This window comes from Drosophila subobscura, chromosome J (genome assembly GCF_008121235.1).
Source record: "Drosophila subobscura isolate 14011-0131.10 chromosome J, UCBerk_Dsub_1.0, whole genome shotgun sequence".
NCBI lineage: Eukaryota > Metazoa > Arthropoda > Insecta > Diptera > Drosophilidae > Drosophila > Drosophila subobscura.
Window position 1 is genome coordinate 23494962 of NC_048532.1, and position 17364 is coordinate 23512325.

At 43.1% G+C, this 17364-nt stretch overlaps 2 protein-coding genes across 4 annotated transcripts in view; both read left to right on the forward strand.

Annotated features, from left to right (window-relative positions):
- The window catches only part of LOC117894127 (putative mediator of RNA polymerase II transcription subunit 26), a 46062-nt gene extending 29982 nt beyond the window's left edge, over positions 1-16080 (forward strand). For 2 of the 3 annotated variants that reach the window (XM_034801016.1, XM_034801015.1), the window contains 3 exons: positions 10315-10539; positions 14242-14609; positions 14691-16080. In XM_034801016.1, coding sequence (XP_034656907.1) covers positions 10315-10539; positions 14242-14609; positions 14691-15666 — 1569 coding nt within the window. In that variant the 3' untranslated portion in view covers positions 15667-16080. Of the gene's footprint in view, positions 1-10310; positions 10540-14241; positions 14610-14690 lie in introns of all 3 variants that reach the window. The other variant, XM_034801017.1, reaches the window with a different exon arrangement.
- LOC117894140 (eukaryotic translation initiation factor 4E1) lies at positions 16025-17046 on the forward strand. Its single transcript, XM_034801034.1, has 3 exons — positions 16025-16418; positions 16487-16674; positions 16751-17046. The coding sequence occupies exons 1-3, from the start codon at positions 16093-16095 to the stop codon at positions 16909-16911; spliced, it is 675 nt and encodes a 224-aa protein (XP_034656925.1). The 5' UTR covers positions 16025-16092; the 3' UTR covers positions 16912-17046.
- Positions 17047-17364: the final 318 nt, after the last annotated feature.

Here is a 17364-nt window from a genome sequence, read left to right on the forward strand (position 1 = left end):
TGTGTCCGCTCGAGGGAGCCGAGCAAATCCAGCTGTAAGTTTCCTGTAAAAGACTTTATGTGCCCCAAGGGGAGCGGCGCTGTCCCAGCATTGCCAGCAAACATTGAATATGTAGAGCGACACAAAATGTATCTGCAGATTGAAGATTTCTGAATAGATCTTTATCCATAAAAGAACACTTGGTATTTTTAAAGAAAAAAGGAAAAGAATCTTTAATTTTTTAGCAATATGAAAAAAACATAAAAATAGATGGAAATCTTAGTAAGATTGCCAGTTACTCCGAGGTTCTTCCTCAGAAAATGACTAAATACATATACATATATCCCCAGATTCCAAACTAAATCCGGAATCAAATAGTTTTTATTTTTCCTTTAACTGAAATTTCTGTTTTTCATGCCCCAACGGCATGCCCTCCCCACCAAATGACTCCAAAGATCAAACAATTGAAATATATTGTGCGTAAAGGGGTACCACAAACAATGGAAGGCGTGGCAGCACACACACACACATGCAAACACACAAGGGGCAGAGTGGTGGGCCTAGGGGTCCACAGGGTAGTGCCAAAGACAACAGGCACAACAGACAATGAGGAAGTGTAACAATGAGGGCCTAAAGGGCCGCGGTCAGGCCCCATTAGAGGTCCATTTGAAATTCATTTAACCCAAAGTCCCTCCTCTTCCCCTGACGGTACTCCATACACTACCCTTTCTCTCTCTTTCCCCTCTTTCCCCTCTTTCGCTTCAGTACCACCACGGGAATGGCTTAAACCGAAAATCAGTTTACACAACAAACAAAACAACAGCCACAGGTCTCTTCTTCTGCAGCGATTGCTGTCGCGTCGATTGTGGTTCAACTGTCGGTTGCAATTGTCGTCGCAATGGTGGGACGGGGGAATTTGCTGGGGTGACTTTGGTGGAGACTGGGAGGTATAGGCATGGTGACTTGTTGCCGGGTAATCAGTCGCCCAAGCCCCTTGAAGGTCAAATATGTTGACAGATATCCAACCACGTCGCCTCCATCTTCCGCTGCAAAGCCCCGTCCCCGTCCCCGTCTTCAACTTCAACTTCAATCATTGGCAACAATTTAATGGCATGGCTTTTGCTTTTTGTATCAAAAACAGTTCCAGTTGACGGAACACGATGCAAACGACACGCAACATTCAAATGTTGTACTCGAGTCGCGCGAGCCAGAGAGATACTCGTAGAGAGAGACGAGAGGAAATCCGAACTAAAGTTTTATTGTGTGTGGAAATTAACCCAATTTCCGTGCCACAGAGTGACAGCAAATATTCAGAAACTAAGGAAAGACGGAGCAGTACGAAGCGGAGGAGATTCCTAAGCCACAAAGCAATAAGCCATCGCCATAAGCCATAATAATAAACAGCAATCAGGCATCAGATCTTTTGGGCAGTGCGAAAAACAAAGCACAAATTCGAAAATTTGGTCATTGTTTTGTGTTACTGGGGATTTTGTCAAGTAAGAAAGTCGTGCCAAATGCAGATCTGCAGATCTTTACATATTATCCAAATGACAATTATCATCGCTTCCTCCGCCCCGACCCCACTGGCCCCCGTAGTTCCAACGAAGATGACGATAATGATGTAGCGAAATCCTATGCCAGTACGAAGTACTGTTCGAGCTTCCCAGACGGAGAGCATAACAAATGCAGCAGCCACAGCAGAGACAGCAAAGCGCCACAAATTGTTGAACAAATCTATGCAATTTGTACCCTGAAAGAATGAATGAATGAATGAATGAACTGTCCCTGTGCTCTCTCCCCTGCGCTGTTTTCATTACAGTTTTCGCCTCTCGTTATAAATGGCATAAGACACATTTTTTCAAGCTCATTTTTCCCCTCTTTCCCCTCTTGATTTTCTTTTCTTTATTTCTTTGCCTTCAAATTCCGCCTCCATTCCGCGCACACAAAAGGAAGTTTACATTTTTGAGTGTGTGTCCAAAAAGAGCCGTCCAATGGCCACAGAGTGGATAATGCATACAAACTTCATCTAAAAGACCTTATTCGAATTAGTCGCAGACTTTGGGGGCCCTTGGAGTGTGAATAATTTTGGATTTTGAGATGAAATTAGTTGAATTTTTGCAAGGTCTCCTTGGCAAAATTATAGATGGTGGTCTCTAGGGACTGGACTGTAAATGGATTCTACTGTTTAGATTTCAACAGCTGAACTGAATGGAAAGTAGCTCTTACCGTTCTCAAGTAGTTCTGATACATCATTCTCCACACATATTTCTGTTCGGTGCCGCAATCGACAAACAGCCAGAACTTAATTTTAGTGGACATCGAATGAGTCACATCGTGGAACAAAAATGTGTAAAATCTGTAAAGAGAATGCGGGGAATTTTGCCAGCGATGCATGAAATGCCTTTGACCCCCCACACACTCCTTCTCTTGTTTTCCTATACCCCAGAGCCTCCGATAATGCACTGCCTCTCTCGCTGGTTTTGGTTCTGGCACACAAAACAATTTAAATATCAAACAAGGGACACAACGACAGAGAGACAGCCAGACCTCGATACGAGTATACGGGCTGTTGTTGGTGGATGGGTGTCTGGTTGGATGGATGGAATTGTAATGGGAGTCGAGAGGCAAGTTTTTCCTGTTGCCCGAGGCCTGGGAATCCGCCATCTCCCCCTCTGGCACTCTCTACGCTCTCTGCCACATGTGGAAACCCTTTTTAGCACACTTGTTGCATCCGCTGCTGCCAGTGCCCCCATACTCCTCACTTTGGTTGGAAATTACTGGAGCATGCAACTGTTTGTTGCTGTTTCTCAGTATTCTGCTGATTTGAAATGCAGATTCCTGCATCTTGTGGCTTTATTTCATTTTATTTGAATATAAATAGCCCTCATTTGCTGAGGAAGGTAAAAGGCGGCAGGAAGGAGCAGGAAATATGGGTGTACTCTTTGACCTGGTGCTGTGCTCCCACAGTGCGTTTCAAAAGTATAACTAAAACGGGTGCATCTGAAAACGTAAGGCCCCAAAACGATTGGAGGGAATTTAAAAAGATATTTCGGGAGATCGAATCGAACTAAGAAGAATTTGTAACGGACACGGGAAGTGTCGTCTCGTCAGCACTCTCTGTCTACTAAAGGTTGGCCGGCTAGGCTCAGGGAAAATGGGGTGGGTGTTGTGCTGCGAAAACGAACTCCGTCACCTAACAAAATCGTAGACAGATTTACGGGAACTGGGATCGGAATTACAAACCCGGACGGAACTTAAGGTCCACTACCTACTGTGAAGAGCAAGGTGGTTGTGCTCTTCCCTCTTGACCCACCCTCCATGTAGAATAACATAAGAATATGCCATTATGGTTCTACCCAAAACCTTCTGCTGCTGCGCTATGTGCCTTAGGAACCCCTCCCAAAAATCAGATTAGAAATGCATGTTAATCGTTATAATTTTACTTTGACTGGTATGACTTCATGTTGTTTGTAACCCCATTATTTCTACCCTAACCCTTAAAACTATTTTTACTGCATGTGTATATATATGTGGGACTAATTTAAGACATAGGAATTCAAGAGAATGATCAAATATGAATAAAAATAATATAATCAAAATATAAAGTAAGAATGAATTAATTAAAGGAATTAAGTGGCATAATTGTAGTGATTGTAGTTAATAATAATTCACTTTATATATGGTTAAGCATGCATGTCTCACTGTGTAGACGCTATTCTCCTGACCCGGAGTGTATGTGTATATATGTGTGTCTACTTACAGACTTTTAAACAGCCGCTGGTGTCGTTGGGCCCAATTTCACGTTTGCAATAAAACTGTTAAAGAAATGTAGAAATATGCAAAATAACAAGAAGCGTTATGAAGAGGTATTTTACCAATACCCTTCCATGGACACAATGAGACCGATGATGCACCTTTTAAAATCTATTCTTAACTAGGCATAAATTTCATTTTTTTCTTCTTCTATTTCTAAGTTAACGTCTAGGAATATTTAATATTATTTAACAATTTTCTTTTCTATTTTTTTCTTCGATCCATAATTTTTCATTAAATTTTCTTTTCTAGATTTTGTGATTTATTTCTTTCTTCCCTTAAGTGGCTTTTAGAATGTCGGCATCGAACAATTTTAATAACCTGAGAAAAGGAGAGAATAGGTGACATACGGTCAGGTGGGTCTAGTTAAATGCGCATAGGTGTATGGTCAGCCGCAAGGGCAATGACCGTTGAGCTAATTTTTCCACACCCTACATGTGCAAGCACCAACATTTTCTTTACACAAGGCGCGGTGATATAATATTTTAGATGGTTTTATATTGTCGTTGTTGTTGAGCGGCTTAATTGCGCGTGAGATATATGTATATAAACGGCTCGGTCCCGATCGCCAAGTCCATCCGTTTCTATGCCTGCAGGCAAGGTCCGGTGGCACCAAGAAGAAGGACTGATGATCGTCATGAAGCGGACCCCCCCTCCTTGAGGGTGGTCAGGCCAGGTCAGCAATTTTCTGCCACACGTGGATCATAACCTATGTATGTACAGTACATACGTGAAATTATGTAATAAGGTCACTTTTTCATTTTCTTTGCGTACCTTATCCAGGGTTTGGTTTTTGTTTTGTTCTTTGCAGCCACAACACTTTTCAAATGGTTTTATTGGGTTTATGTTCCCTTTTATGGTTTTGCAGAATTTTCACCACGTTTTTCTTTTTTATATGTTCTGTACGCACATTAATTAAGTCTTCCAACTTTGAATGCACTTTTTGTTCTGTGCAGCATGCACTTAGCCTAACTATTTTACCCCTCCAAAAGCTGGGTATGAGAGAGCTAAGAAGGTTCTCGAAGGGCTAGCCGTAAGCTATGCTTGCGGAGAGAAAAGCTCACATGTGAACGGCGCTCGCACGTGCAATTTCGAAAGAGAGAGCTTTTCAAGATAAAAGCTTCTGATCTTGCATTTGGGCTCTCTATGGAATGCATGTACAGTGGGGAAGGTTCAATATTTTTGCGATAAAATAAGAAGACTGTTCCCAAAAAAATCTTAATACAATTTTTTTGTCCAGACATTCTAAATTTTGTATTTTTGGTCTGCAACCTTCACACCCCCCCGCCAGATTTTATCTTAGGGTTTTGACCCAAGATAAAACTGAAACAACAACAAGGAAGGGTGCAGACTTTTGTCTCTAGCTACCAAATATCCTTAATGTTAAATTTCCCCAGCTCTTTACAGTTCAATTGAGATTGTGAACGCAACGGTAACGAACAAATCGGGCATGTCTCATTGGATGTCAACCAATCCGATAAACACGACCGGTGGTATTTGTGTTTGCAATGGGTTTCTACAATGTCGGTGTCCTGGCTGGTATCATTGCATATAGTGCAGTGTACGACTACCTCGCCGAGATTAACATTTATATTGTCAATGCTTCGCCTTACCGCCATTGTAACAAATTATGATTAAGGAAAAACGATATAGTCTTTAAGACTATGAAAGATTTTTTTTTTTTTTTTGATTCTAAATTCGAAAATATGGGCAATGATTGTGAGGGTCTCCTATCAGGCACCAGCACAGCAGAAGGAATGTCTGCGGTTGTTATAACCTTAAGTCCGTAAGCAGAAAGAAAGAAAACAAAATGTTGTTGTTGATCCTTTCGAGAAAAAGAGGAACAGGACCGAATTTTCCAGTCTGAACAAGTCTCAATTAATCTCGAGAGAATAAAGGTCATTCATCTTCGCTACTAGGTATGGAACCAATTTACTCAGAACTATCGTTCCTAGTATCCTGATGAAATGATATAATGAAGTCTACTGTGATCTTCTTCTATGCAATATATCCACTGGTCTGGGTCCGACAATGATCAGATTCCCAGCTGTTCCGAGCTGGATATATATAACACAAAAACTGAACTACTTTTAAAATTTGGATCAATATTGGGTTGCGGAAGGGATTGGGAAGGTTATTGGGGAAAACGTGAGGGAACCTATAACCATAGAATATATAGTTGGTAGGTACGGCCATTCGGGCCCCACGTTGGTAGATACGGACCATTTGGGCCCCACGTTGGTAGATACGGACCATTTGGGCCCCACGTTGGGCGCCATTTATTATGTAACGGACACGGGAAGTGTCGTCTCGTCAGCACTCTCTGTCTACTAAAGGTTGGCCGGCTAGGCTCAGGGAAAATGGGGTGGGTGTTGTGCTGCGAAAACGAACTCCGTCACCTAACAAAATCGTAGACAGATTTACGGGAACTGGGATCGGAATTACAAACCCGGACGGAACTTAAGGTCCACTACCTACTGTGAAGAGCAAGGTGGTTGTGCTCTTCCCTCTTGACCCACCCTCCATGTAGAATAACATAAGAATATGCCATTATGGTTCTACCCAAAACCTTCTGCTGCTGCGCTATGTGCCTTAGGAACCCCTCCCAAAAATCAGATTAGAAATGCATGTTAATCGTTATAATTTTACTTTGACTGGTATGACTTCATGTTGTTTGTAACCCCCATTATTTCTACCCTAACCCTTAAAACTATTTTTACTGCATGTGTATATATATGTGGGACTAATTTAAGACATAGGAATTCAAGAGAATGATCAAATATGAATAAAAATAATATAATCAAAATATAAAGTAAGAATGAATTAATTAAAGGAATTAAGTGGCATAATTGTAGTGATTGTAGTTAATAATAATTCACTTTATATATGGTTAAGCATGCATGTCTCACTGTGTAGACGCTATTCTCCTGACCCGGAGTGTATGTGTATATATGTGTGTCTACTTACAGACTTTTAAACAGCCGCTGGTGTCGTTGGGCCCAATTTCACGTTTGCAATAAAACTGTTAAAGAAATGTAGAAATATGCAAAATAACAAGAAGCGTTATGAAGAGGTATTTTACCAATACCCTTCCATGGACACAATGAGACCGATGATGCACCTTTTAAAATCTATTCTTAACTAGGCATAAATTTCATTTTTTTTCTTCTTCTATTTCTAAGTTAACGTCTAGGAATATTTAATATTATTTAACAATTTTCTTTTTCTTTTTTTCTTCGATCCATAATTTTTCATTAAATTTTCTTTTCTAGATTTTGTGATTTATTTTTCTTCCCTTAAGTGGCTTTTAGAATGTCGGCATCGAACAATTTTAATAACCTGAGAAAAGGAGAGAATAGGTGACATACGGTCAGGTGGGTCTAGTTAAATGCGCATAGGTGTATGGTCAGCCGCAAGGGCAATGACCGTTGAGCTAATTTTTCCACACCCTACATGTGCAAGCACCAACATTTTCTTTACACAAGGCGCGGTGATATAATATTTTAGATGGTTTTATATTGTCGTTGTTGTTGAGCGGCTTAATTGCGCGTGAGATATATGTATATAAACGGCTCGGTCCCGATCGCCAAGTCCATCCGTTTCTATGCCTGCAGGCAAGGTCCGGTGGCACCAAGAAGAAGGACTGATGATCGTCATGAAGCGGACCCCCCCTCCTTGAGGGTGGTCAGGCCAGGTCAGCAATTTTCTGCCACACGTGGATCATAACCTATGTATGTACAGTACATACGTGAAATTATGTAATAAGGTCACTTTTTCATTTTCTTTGCGTACCTTATCCAGGGTTTGGTTTTGTTTTGTTCTTTGCAGCCACAACACCTTTCAAATGGTTTTATTGGGTTTATGTTCCCTTTTATGGTTTTGCAGAATTTTCACCACGTTTTTCTTTTTATATGTTCTGTACGCACATTAATTAAGTCTTCCAACTTTGAATGCACTTTTTGTTCTGTGCAGCATGCACTTAGCCTAACTATTTTACCCCTCCAAAAGCTGGGTATGAGAGAGCTAAGAAGGTTCTCGAAGGGCTAGCCGTAAGCTATGCTTGCGGAGAGAAAAGCTCACATGTGAACGGCGCTCGCACGTGCAATTTCGAAAGAGAGAGCTTTTCAAGATAAAAGCTTCTGATCTTGCATTTGGGCTCTCTATGGAATGCATGTACAGTGGGGAAGGTTCAATATTTTTGCGATAAAATAAGAAGACTGTTCCCAAAAAAAAATCTTAATACAATTTTTGTCCAGACATTCTAAATTTTGTATTTTTGGTCTGCAACCTTCACAAATTTTGTTCCCACAGGAGAGATCTGGAAGAGTAGATAATTATTCCTGTATGCTCTGGATTCTGAAACCTACGTTTGTATTTCTCCAACTGCAACTGACATCTCATTTTGTTGGCATTCGAAAGACTTAAAACGATGCCTCGAAAGCAGTCGACGTGATTGTCCCAAGCCAAAAGCAGAAACCTTGGCTAGAATGAGGTCGTACGGCGTCTTCTGCCCTCCATCTAAGTATTTCTTTCTCTCCATCTCCCCTCAGCGTTTGTTTGTCTGCGAATTTAAATTAGATTTGTTTTAGTTTCTAGAACCAGAACTACACCTACTCCAGTGGAAGACGGTGTAGAGAGACGGAGAGAAGTGGAATGGGGGAATGCAAATTAGTTTTGAGTCAAGAATTTGCAGGGGGAATGTGTGGGAGATTATACTCATACTCGTACGAGTGTGTGCTACGAATGTATCTGCATCTAATTATGCCTTAAAAGAGTGTTTGGGAAATTAATTTCTGATTTCATGGGGGGAGGAAGATCCCGATTATCTTTTGTCTTTTGTCTCGGAAGCTGAACTACTTTTCGTTACAGTTTTCCGTTTTGCCCCAATTAAAACTTACGGAAAATTCATTAAAAACATCCGATAGCTGATTCGGTTTTTTCATTCTAATGGGAATTGAGAACAAGGAGAAGAAGATTCTCTGGGAAAATTCTCATATGCAAAATTATGACAGAGAATGAAGGGAAATGGGCCTGACAGCATTCTTCCTGACTTGAGAATGGATTAATGAGAGTGTGTATTGAAGAAAGAACAAAAGAACGGTTCTTGGGCGAAGAATTTGTATATACAAATGCAATTGTTATTATCCGAAAATGCCCATTTCTTCACAGTTATTCTACCCTCCAACATACATATGTTTGATGATATCCATCACCACTTTTTGGGGGAGAAAATACTTTTCATCTACCGCTTTCTGCAGTGTCTCCCTCTAAACACCCCGCAAAATGTGGTTCGCATAGTTGTCTCTCAAAACTCGTATAATCCAACAAATCCAATAAATCAAAACCAAACCAATTCCAAAAAAATAACGTTAATTAACAAGCGTAAAATTGTACCAAAATTGGAATATGACCACAAATTTGTCTGCACCACAAAAGGGGAGAGACAAACACGGGTAGGGGTTTGGGAGTGGGCGTGGGCGTGGCAGCTGTAAAAACCGCAAATGATAATTTTTCTGTGCGGCAAACATTAAACAAATGCAACAGAAACAACACACATTTCCAATCAAATTTGATGAAAATTCATATTTTTGTGTGTGGCTACTGTGGAGAACTGGCGGGGCGATGCGGGCGTGTGCGAGGGCGTGGAAAATGGGCTAAGAGAGTGAGACAGAGACGGAGAGTGCAAGAGAGATGTTACATCAAAATGGCCCGAGCTGTGGGCCGAAATAAAAACAAAAAAAAGAGTAATGGAGGTCGAAATTTTGATTGTTTTTCGGCATATAATTGTTTTTTTTGGTAGTAGGGTATAGTAGTAGGGTATCTCACACGCCTTTGCCTCCTCTGCTTCCCCCTTTTTTGTGAGATTTTCGAGTTGTGGGTCAAAGTCTTTGAGAAAATGATGTAAAAGAAAAAGTAAACCGCGACGGGACGGACACTTAAAGCTACGACTCTACGAATATAAAAGGCAAGTTATATGAAAATATGGACATGAGACATGGACGTAAACGAGTTTTTCGCCCCTCTGTTGTTAAGTATACCAGAAACTTATTTATTTTATATACAAAAAGTAAAGCGAAAACTAAAGCGAAAAACCTAAAAAAATAAAGAAATACAAATTTAATAAAGCAACAAGAGAGGGGAAAAGAGGTGGCTAGGGCCAGTGAGCGCAGGGGTGGGGCGGACTAACAGAGGGGAATTGTAAAAATAATTTTCTCTAATTAATTGTACAACTTTTGCGGTGTTTTAGGGGGGTGGGGGGATATGGTGTTGGTGTGGCTGAAGTTGCTTTCCGCTTTTGGCGAAACATTCCGCCTGCGTGGAAAAGCGTTGGAAAATGTGGTGCCACCACTGGACCTCCACGGAGTGGATGTCCAACACTTGGACAACATTTTTCACATTACTTTTATTTGTTGTTTTCTTCTTTTGTATTTTTTAACTAATTTAACACGCATTTCATATGCATTATTGAACGACGATGGCCATATAAATATTTTATGTATTTATTTGTGACTACATTTGCAGGATTCCAGCAGCAATAGCCACATCATGACGATGAGAGCTGCCGCACCCAGCTGCCACAGCCAGAGCTACCACAACCACTATGACTTGCAACCACAGCAGCAGCACCACCAGCAGCAGCCTCTGCAACCGTCGCAGCAGCAACAGCAACAGCAAAAACATCCACTAAATGTCGAGGCTGTCATATTGCAGAATCAGGTGGATACATTGCATTGGCAATTGAAGCAGGTGAGTGCTAGAATGAATAGAATGAGTGGGCTTTGAGTGGCATTCGAATAGCCATTCGGTTTCTTAGCCCAAAGAAAAACAATAACAAAAGACTCAAGACACAAACGTGACTTGTAGATATAACTCCAGCATCTCTTGCATGCGGTATGCCCCCACCACACCCCAGCACACCCCATGCCTAGCACCAACATCCTCCTGCTGCCATGCGGCGGACTGCTACTGTTCTCCATGGATCAACCTGTTTTTACTCACCCCTCCCCCTGTCATTTCTATTTCTTTTTTATTTAAATAGTTCTCACGCTTAATTTACAAGTGGAATGGAATGAAATGGAAATGTGTGGCATGAGATGCCTGTGTGTGTGTGTGTGTGTGTGTGTGTGTGTGTGTGGAATGATTCCCATTGCCATTCTGCTTAAGAAGTCTTTTGAGGCTTGTTATGGCGTTTCCTTTCCATTCTATCTGCTGTTCTTCTCGGTTGTTTCCCTGCTTCTGTTTCCACATCCCCATGTACATTGTACACACATATCCCCCAATGCGATGGCAATTAGGCGGCGCGGCGGTAACATTCCGACAGTTGGACGCTGCCTAATTATATAGACGACTCGCGGTGTGGCCCCCGTCCATCGCCAACCTCTGCCACATCTTCTACATCCATGGTCATCACTTCATTGTCTTTTCTGGCCATTTCCTCTACAGAAGCGACAGCAGCTGCTGCTGCATTAATTGTATACTTCCTTAAAAAGTATAAGAAGATGAAACCAAAACAAAGGTTGCTAATGGAGCTGCCCGTTGTCTCCTTCTCTGCTGGGCGAAGGCAGCTCCTTCGATGAATGTCTATATATTGTTGAAAGTCCAAAGAGCAATAAATGGAATGGCAATTCGGGGGGAATTCCTCTTTGATTGAAATCCAAATTATTAATGATGGGGAATGGGTACTCGGGTACATAAATATGAAATTATAAGTCTAGGGTATAGAAAGAAACGATCTTTCTATGCTTACATACATACAATATGTATAATTATAGTAGAACTCATGCATTTGACATATATTTGTAAGTTCTACGGAATTTTTGATTGAAATTCGACTGAGTGAGTATTCGGGAGTGGAAAAATGTAACTGTGAATACTCTTTTCGTAGATCTCATTGATGTTTAATGCTCGTATACGAGTATTTATACGACAACATCATTTAAGCCTGGAAATGTACATATCTAAGAATTGTGTGTAAACAAAATGTTTTCTTCTTGCATGGAATACTAATAGATAAGCTTACGAATCAGCTATATTATGTTCCATAATGATATTGAATGCGTATGTGTAACAGAAACATATAGAGCCATTCCATTTTCGAGGCTTAAGAACGAACGAAGAACTGAAACTGATTGGAAGATGCCATGACCCCAATCTTTGATTGGAGCCAGCAATGCCCCATCGGTGGCCACTGAATGGGGTAACAGAAAACAGTAGAGTCACCTTTCAAGAAGAAAGATCACTTTCCACTGCGATCGTCATTTCCACTGACATCGACTCTTCCAAGTTTTCCCCCATTGTAGTGCTAGCCCACTTTTTTAGAGGCTGAAAGCCGCTCGCTCGCTGGTCTCATTTTACCGCACTTTGAACTGGAGACCTCTCGAATGGGATGGATGACCTTCAACGTGCAACACGTGCATCGTGCAACACTTTCAATTCCCCGCTTCCAAAGCGGTTCTATGCAAACGCATATGAGACCCCAGCGGATGTCCAGCTGTACAAAGATACAAGAGACACGAGAGAGATACAACGATACAAGAGCGAAAATATTTACGCTTTCGTTTCGATTTAATGCGCTTTAAATGAGCCACACAGTCCATGCTCCATGCCCCATGCCACAGCCTTCAATGATTGAAGGTTGACGCCTCTTGGTGGATGGAAAGCTGATGGAAAATTGCAAAAAGAAAAAAACAAGAGAAAAACAAAAACAAAAGCACAGAATGAAAATATGATATGAAAATATGAAATATTTTCCATGTGTACTTTGGCCAGTTTCTTGTTGATGGAAAAGTGGGTTAGAAGGAAGGAAAACAGCTTGAAGCTGCCTCCCGTGGGTGGACCCCTGATTGACTGATTGATGCACAGTCGATGGGTGGATAGTAAAACAAATTTGAATGCAATTTATGCCGAGCGAAAGGAAGCCAAGGAACCAGAGCCATAGCCATAGCCATAGCCAGAGCCTGTTTTGGCCGCAACCACCAAATGCCGTCTAACTGAATGGCCTAATGGATGGAAGTTGTGGCACAGCAACACAGCCAGGAAGTGCGTTCAAATGGGTGGGGAAGGGGAAGGTGAGTGGGTAACAAACTGTTGCTGCTGCTGCCAGACAGAGCGTAAATTGAATCTCCAAACGGAGGAGTCCAAGAGCTGGAAATGCATCTTCTAGTAGATGTTTTTTCTTTTATCGCTTTTATCACAGCTCCAATTGTTCGATGAGCGAAAAGGGGCAGCACTAGCACTCCGAGTAGCCGCATTCGCATTCACAGTACATTTTGGAATGAAATTAAACCATAAGTAACCATAACAAAATCGAAATCACTCGCAAAGAGCCAGCGAATTTCCACACATAATTTTCAAATAAATCTCAGACACACACGAAACGAAACCCCCACGAAAAAAAGCAAAGGAAAAACAGCAACAGCAACAGCAAAAGCTCCCGCTGACACGCATCGAGGAAAACTCTGTAAACGGAAAACGTCCAATGGAAAAATTAGCAACAATTTCCAAACTGCAGTGCAACAAATGCAGCAGAGGCAGTGGCTGTGGCAGCGACTGTCTGTGGCTGCGGCAGCCACTTACATAATCAGTGGCAAAGCCAGAGACCAGCAACATTTTTGGCATCGTATGAAGTCATGAAGCCCCTCTCCTCCGAGAGACACCCGAAAGCCTCGCTCTTTATTTGGTTTTGAATTTGGTTTTGGCCAATTTTCAAATGGTTTTGGCGGTGGGCGTGTGCCAGGTGGATGAATGGATGGCAATCTTAACGCCTATTTGAGGTCTCTGCCAATTTGGCAAACGGCGACACGAATGGCATTTGATAATTAGACTGAATTTTGGCTCAAAGCAGCAAGAAGTTGATCAAATGAAGAGAAGAGCAGAGAGACATTCCATCGGAATGGAGAAATGTTGCTGCTGGCCCACAGACCCACACACAGAGAGCGGCAGATACAGAAGAAAGGCTTGAAGTGGAGAAAGAGCAGCGTAGCAGAATGGAGAGCGATAACAAATCAAGTGAAAGTTTTTATAGGCTGATGATGCGGCTGCTGCCGGCTGCTGGTGCCATAGAAAAATCATACAAACAATTAACATAAATAACAAATTAAAGTCATTGTCGATGAACGTCGTCGATCGTTGGTTCCAAATGCATTCGCCAGAGTGTCAAAGCAGTGACCCCACAAGGCACAGTGGGACGATGTCCAGGGATATGGACTCGATATGGTTCCGAGAAAGCAGCAGAAGCTGAGGACAAGAATAGCAGAAAATTCCATTGATACAGACACACGATAGAACGCATCCTTATCCTTCCTCACCTTTCATAGCTTTCCTCTCTCACATTTCATATTTTTCCGATCCATTCCTATAACCCATAACCTCTAACCCTTAACCCCTAATCCATTAAATCCTGTCCAGGATGATCCTCAAGAGAGATCCTTTCCTTTCTCCCGTTCGCAGACTGAAACCAATTGCGAGATGTACCGCGCTGTCATGGAGGAAGTGGCACGCTTTTTCGAGCGCTACCAGCAGCAGCTGCTTTTGCAGCAAACCCACCGAAACGGGGAGCAGATCGCTCGCTCCAAGAGTCTGCACCATGTGCACGGGGTGGGACACGGCTCCAGCGGCTCCATTGGTTCCTCGCTGCAGAGCGAGCAGCGCGACGGCCTGCTCCTCCACGATGAGGATGACGTATCCGCCTCGTATCTGCGCGCCAGGAGCAGCACCAATCTGATGCTCAACAAATCGATGCATGCGATGAACGAGGAGCACAACTACGAGGCGATTGCCCCAGCCGGCAGCTACAATGCCTTTAAGGATTTCACTTGGTAAGTGGATCTGATTAAGAGATTCAAATGAAAGTTCAATCCATCATAATCCCCCTCTTTGGCTCTCTTGCCGACGCTCAGGCGACGCTCTCCGAAGAAAACTGGAGGCTGCAAGGCCCGCCTGTCCGCCCCAGAGGTCGCCGAGGAGAAGCTCAACCAAGAGGCCTTCCGCCTGGCACGCACCATCAGGAATCTGCTGAACACTTCCGAGCAGCAGCCGGATCTCACGCAGCCTCGCCACTCTATGGCCTCCGTCTCCTCGCTGGCCAGCAACGGGAACGGGAACGGGAACGGAAGCCACATGCCGCATCTCCATCGCCTGTGCAAAGCGAAGACCAGCTCCGTGATGACGCTCCTCCAGACGCCGCCGCGGCACAACTCCACGAGCATCATGAATGCCACCATGGAGGCTCCCTCTCCCGCCCCCTCGGCCACGACAGTTGGGAAATCGCATGCGGAGATGCTGTTCCTGCGAGCCAACACCATGCGGGACTCGCGCCTCTCGTTGCGCAGCTCCACCGATAGCTCTGTGCATTCCACCATCTCCTCGACGGCCTCCTCCGCCTCTTCAAAGATCGAAACGGATGACGATGCCAACAACAACAACACGAAGAACAGCAGCAACAACAACTTGACCACAACCACCGCCAGCAGCACCGCAGCCACTGCCACAGCCATCAGCCACAACAAGAAAACACAGCCCACCAATGCAGTTGGAGGAGGAGGAGGATCGAGTAGCACAGAGGATGAGAGCGGCTTTAGTTCCATTAGCTCCTTCCACGACGTTGGTTTGCCCCTGAGCTCTACTTTGGTTGGAGGAGGAGGAATCAATCATCAAAGGCGTCTCTCCGTCTCCACAACAGACAGCCGCAACTCGACACTCAAGTCGGGGGCCCTGAATGTCCTGGGGGTTCCGCTCCAGCAGACTCAGACTCTGAGTCAGAATTCACAGCAGAGCAGTCCGCAGCCCTCGAAGACGACGTACAGGAATGCAGGCCGCTATCAGCGCTTCTCCACTTTGTCGAATGAGGATGCAGCCGCTGTGCTGTGGGTCTGAAGGAGCCCAGCCCCCATATCAATATCATTATTGTGTGCAGTGTGTGCCTCTCTCGCTTAGATGTTAGGTTTATTCGTGGAGAAGACAACATTTGAGTTTCAATCGATGTTCAGGATGATGTATTCTTTATGTTATTAGAAAGGAAGAAACAATCGCATTTTTTACGTTAACATTTCATGTAAATTTCATTTCAATTAAGTTTGACAGTATTTATAAATAAAATATATGTATTATTTATGTATGTAACTACGAAATCAATGTACAACCAGTATCAGTAGATCAGTAGTCTGCTATTCTTGCCTCAACATCGCCTTGACGTAGCATTTTTTAACGTTATCATTTCGAATCATATTTGTTTTAGTTTCCATAAATTTATTCACTCGAGTTTTGGTTTTGGTTAGAATTCTGTTCTGTTCTGTGAAAAAGATGATGGCCAGTGCTCAAGTGCAAGCCGGAGTGGAGGAGACTTCAAAGATGCAGCAGCAGAAGCCAAAGGAACAGAATGATGACTCTGCTGGGGAGGAGGAAAAACACACCGACGGGCCATCCCCAAGAACCGTGCGACATCCGTTGGAGAACGTGTGGACTCTGTGGTACTTGGAGAACGATCGCACCAAACACTGGAAGGACATGCTCAGTGAAGTCGCGAAGATCGACAGTGTGGAGACCTTCTGGAGCCTGTACTACACCATCAGGCCACCATCGGAACTGAAAGTGGGATGCGACTACTCCATGTTTAAGCTGGGCATCAAGTAGGACACAGTCCATCATCCGTTTCCTCCATCTAAATGTGCCCTCTTTTGCCCCTTTCTTTCCCAAGACCCATGTGGGAAGATGAGGCCAACAGCAAGGGAGGTCGCTGGCTGATTAGCGTCAACAAGAACTCCAAGGCGGAACTAGATCGCCTCTGGCTGGATATACTCCTCATGATGACGGCGCGCATCTTTGCCAACTCTGAGGAGATATGCGGTGCGGTGATCAATATTCGGGCCAAGAACAATAAGATCTGTAAGTGCCAGAAATCAGATACAAATCTGTTTCCATGCATCCCCTAACGCTAGTGCTGCTCCTGCTCCTCTTCCAGCTGTTTGGACGGCCAATGGTAGCAACAAATTGGCTATTCTCGAGATTGGCCAGAAGCTAAAACTCTTCCTCCATCTGCAGTCGAACAACCTGCAGTACCAGCTCCACTCGGATGCCATGTGCAAGGCCAATTCGAGCGTCAAATCGATCTACACCGTTTGACAGAGGGAAAAGAAAGGTATTGGATGGCCAGCCTTCGCAGATCTGTTTCGATATACATATATGCCAAAATTGTTTGCGATATCAAATTTGAATTAAAATTTCATCAAGAGAGAAACGCCATTTAATTGTGTAAAATTATTGTTTTCGTTTAATTATGAAAATTAATATTTTGTTGTAAAATTTACTCAGTAAACATTCACAGCTTGTTGCAGTGTGTGTTGCAGTTTGTCGGGGTAATCAAAAACAACCGAAATGCCTTCGAATCCATCATTCGATCGATGGATAGCAACTCGGATCTCGTTTGTGAATTCGATAATGCGATTTCTAGATTCCTAGACACATGTCTAAGATTTTGCATGGGGGACATGGACACGATATACATTTTACGATTACGGGTTATGGATTACATATAATATCTCGAGAGGGAACTATTTACAGTTGGATCGTATAATC

What these genes read in the sequence shown, in the direction of transcription:
- LOC117894140 (XM_034801034.1), top strand. Translation starts at nt 16,093, where the DNA reads ATGATGGCCAGTGCTCAAGTGCAAGCCGGAGTGGAGGAGACTTCAAAG. An exon ending in ATGTTTAAGCTGGGCATCAA is followed by an intron (nt 16,419 to 16,486) that starts GTAGGACACAGT and finishes TTCTTTCCCAAG; the next exon opens with ACCCATGTGGGAAGATGAGG. An exon ending in GGCCAAGAACAATAAGATCT is followed by an intron (nt 16,675 to 16,750) that starts GTAAGTGCCAGA and finishes CTCCTCTTCCAG; the next exon opens with CTGTTTGGACGGCCAATGGT.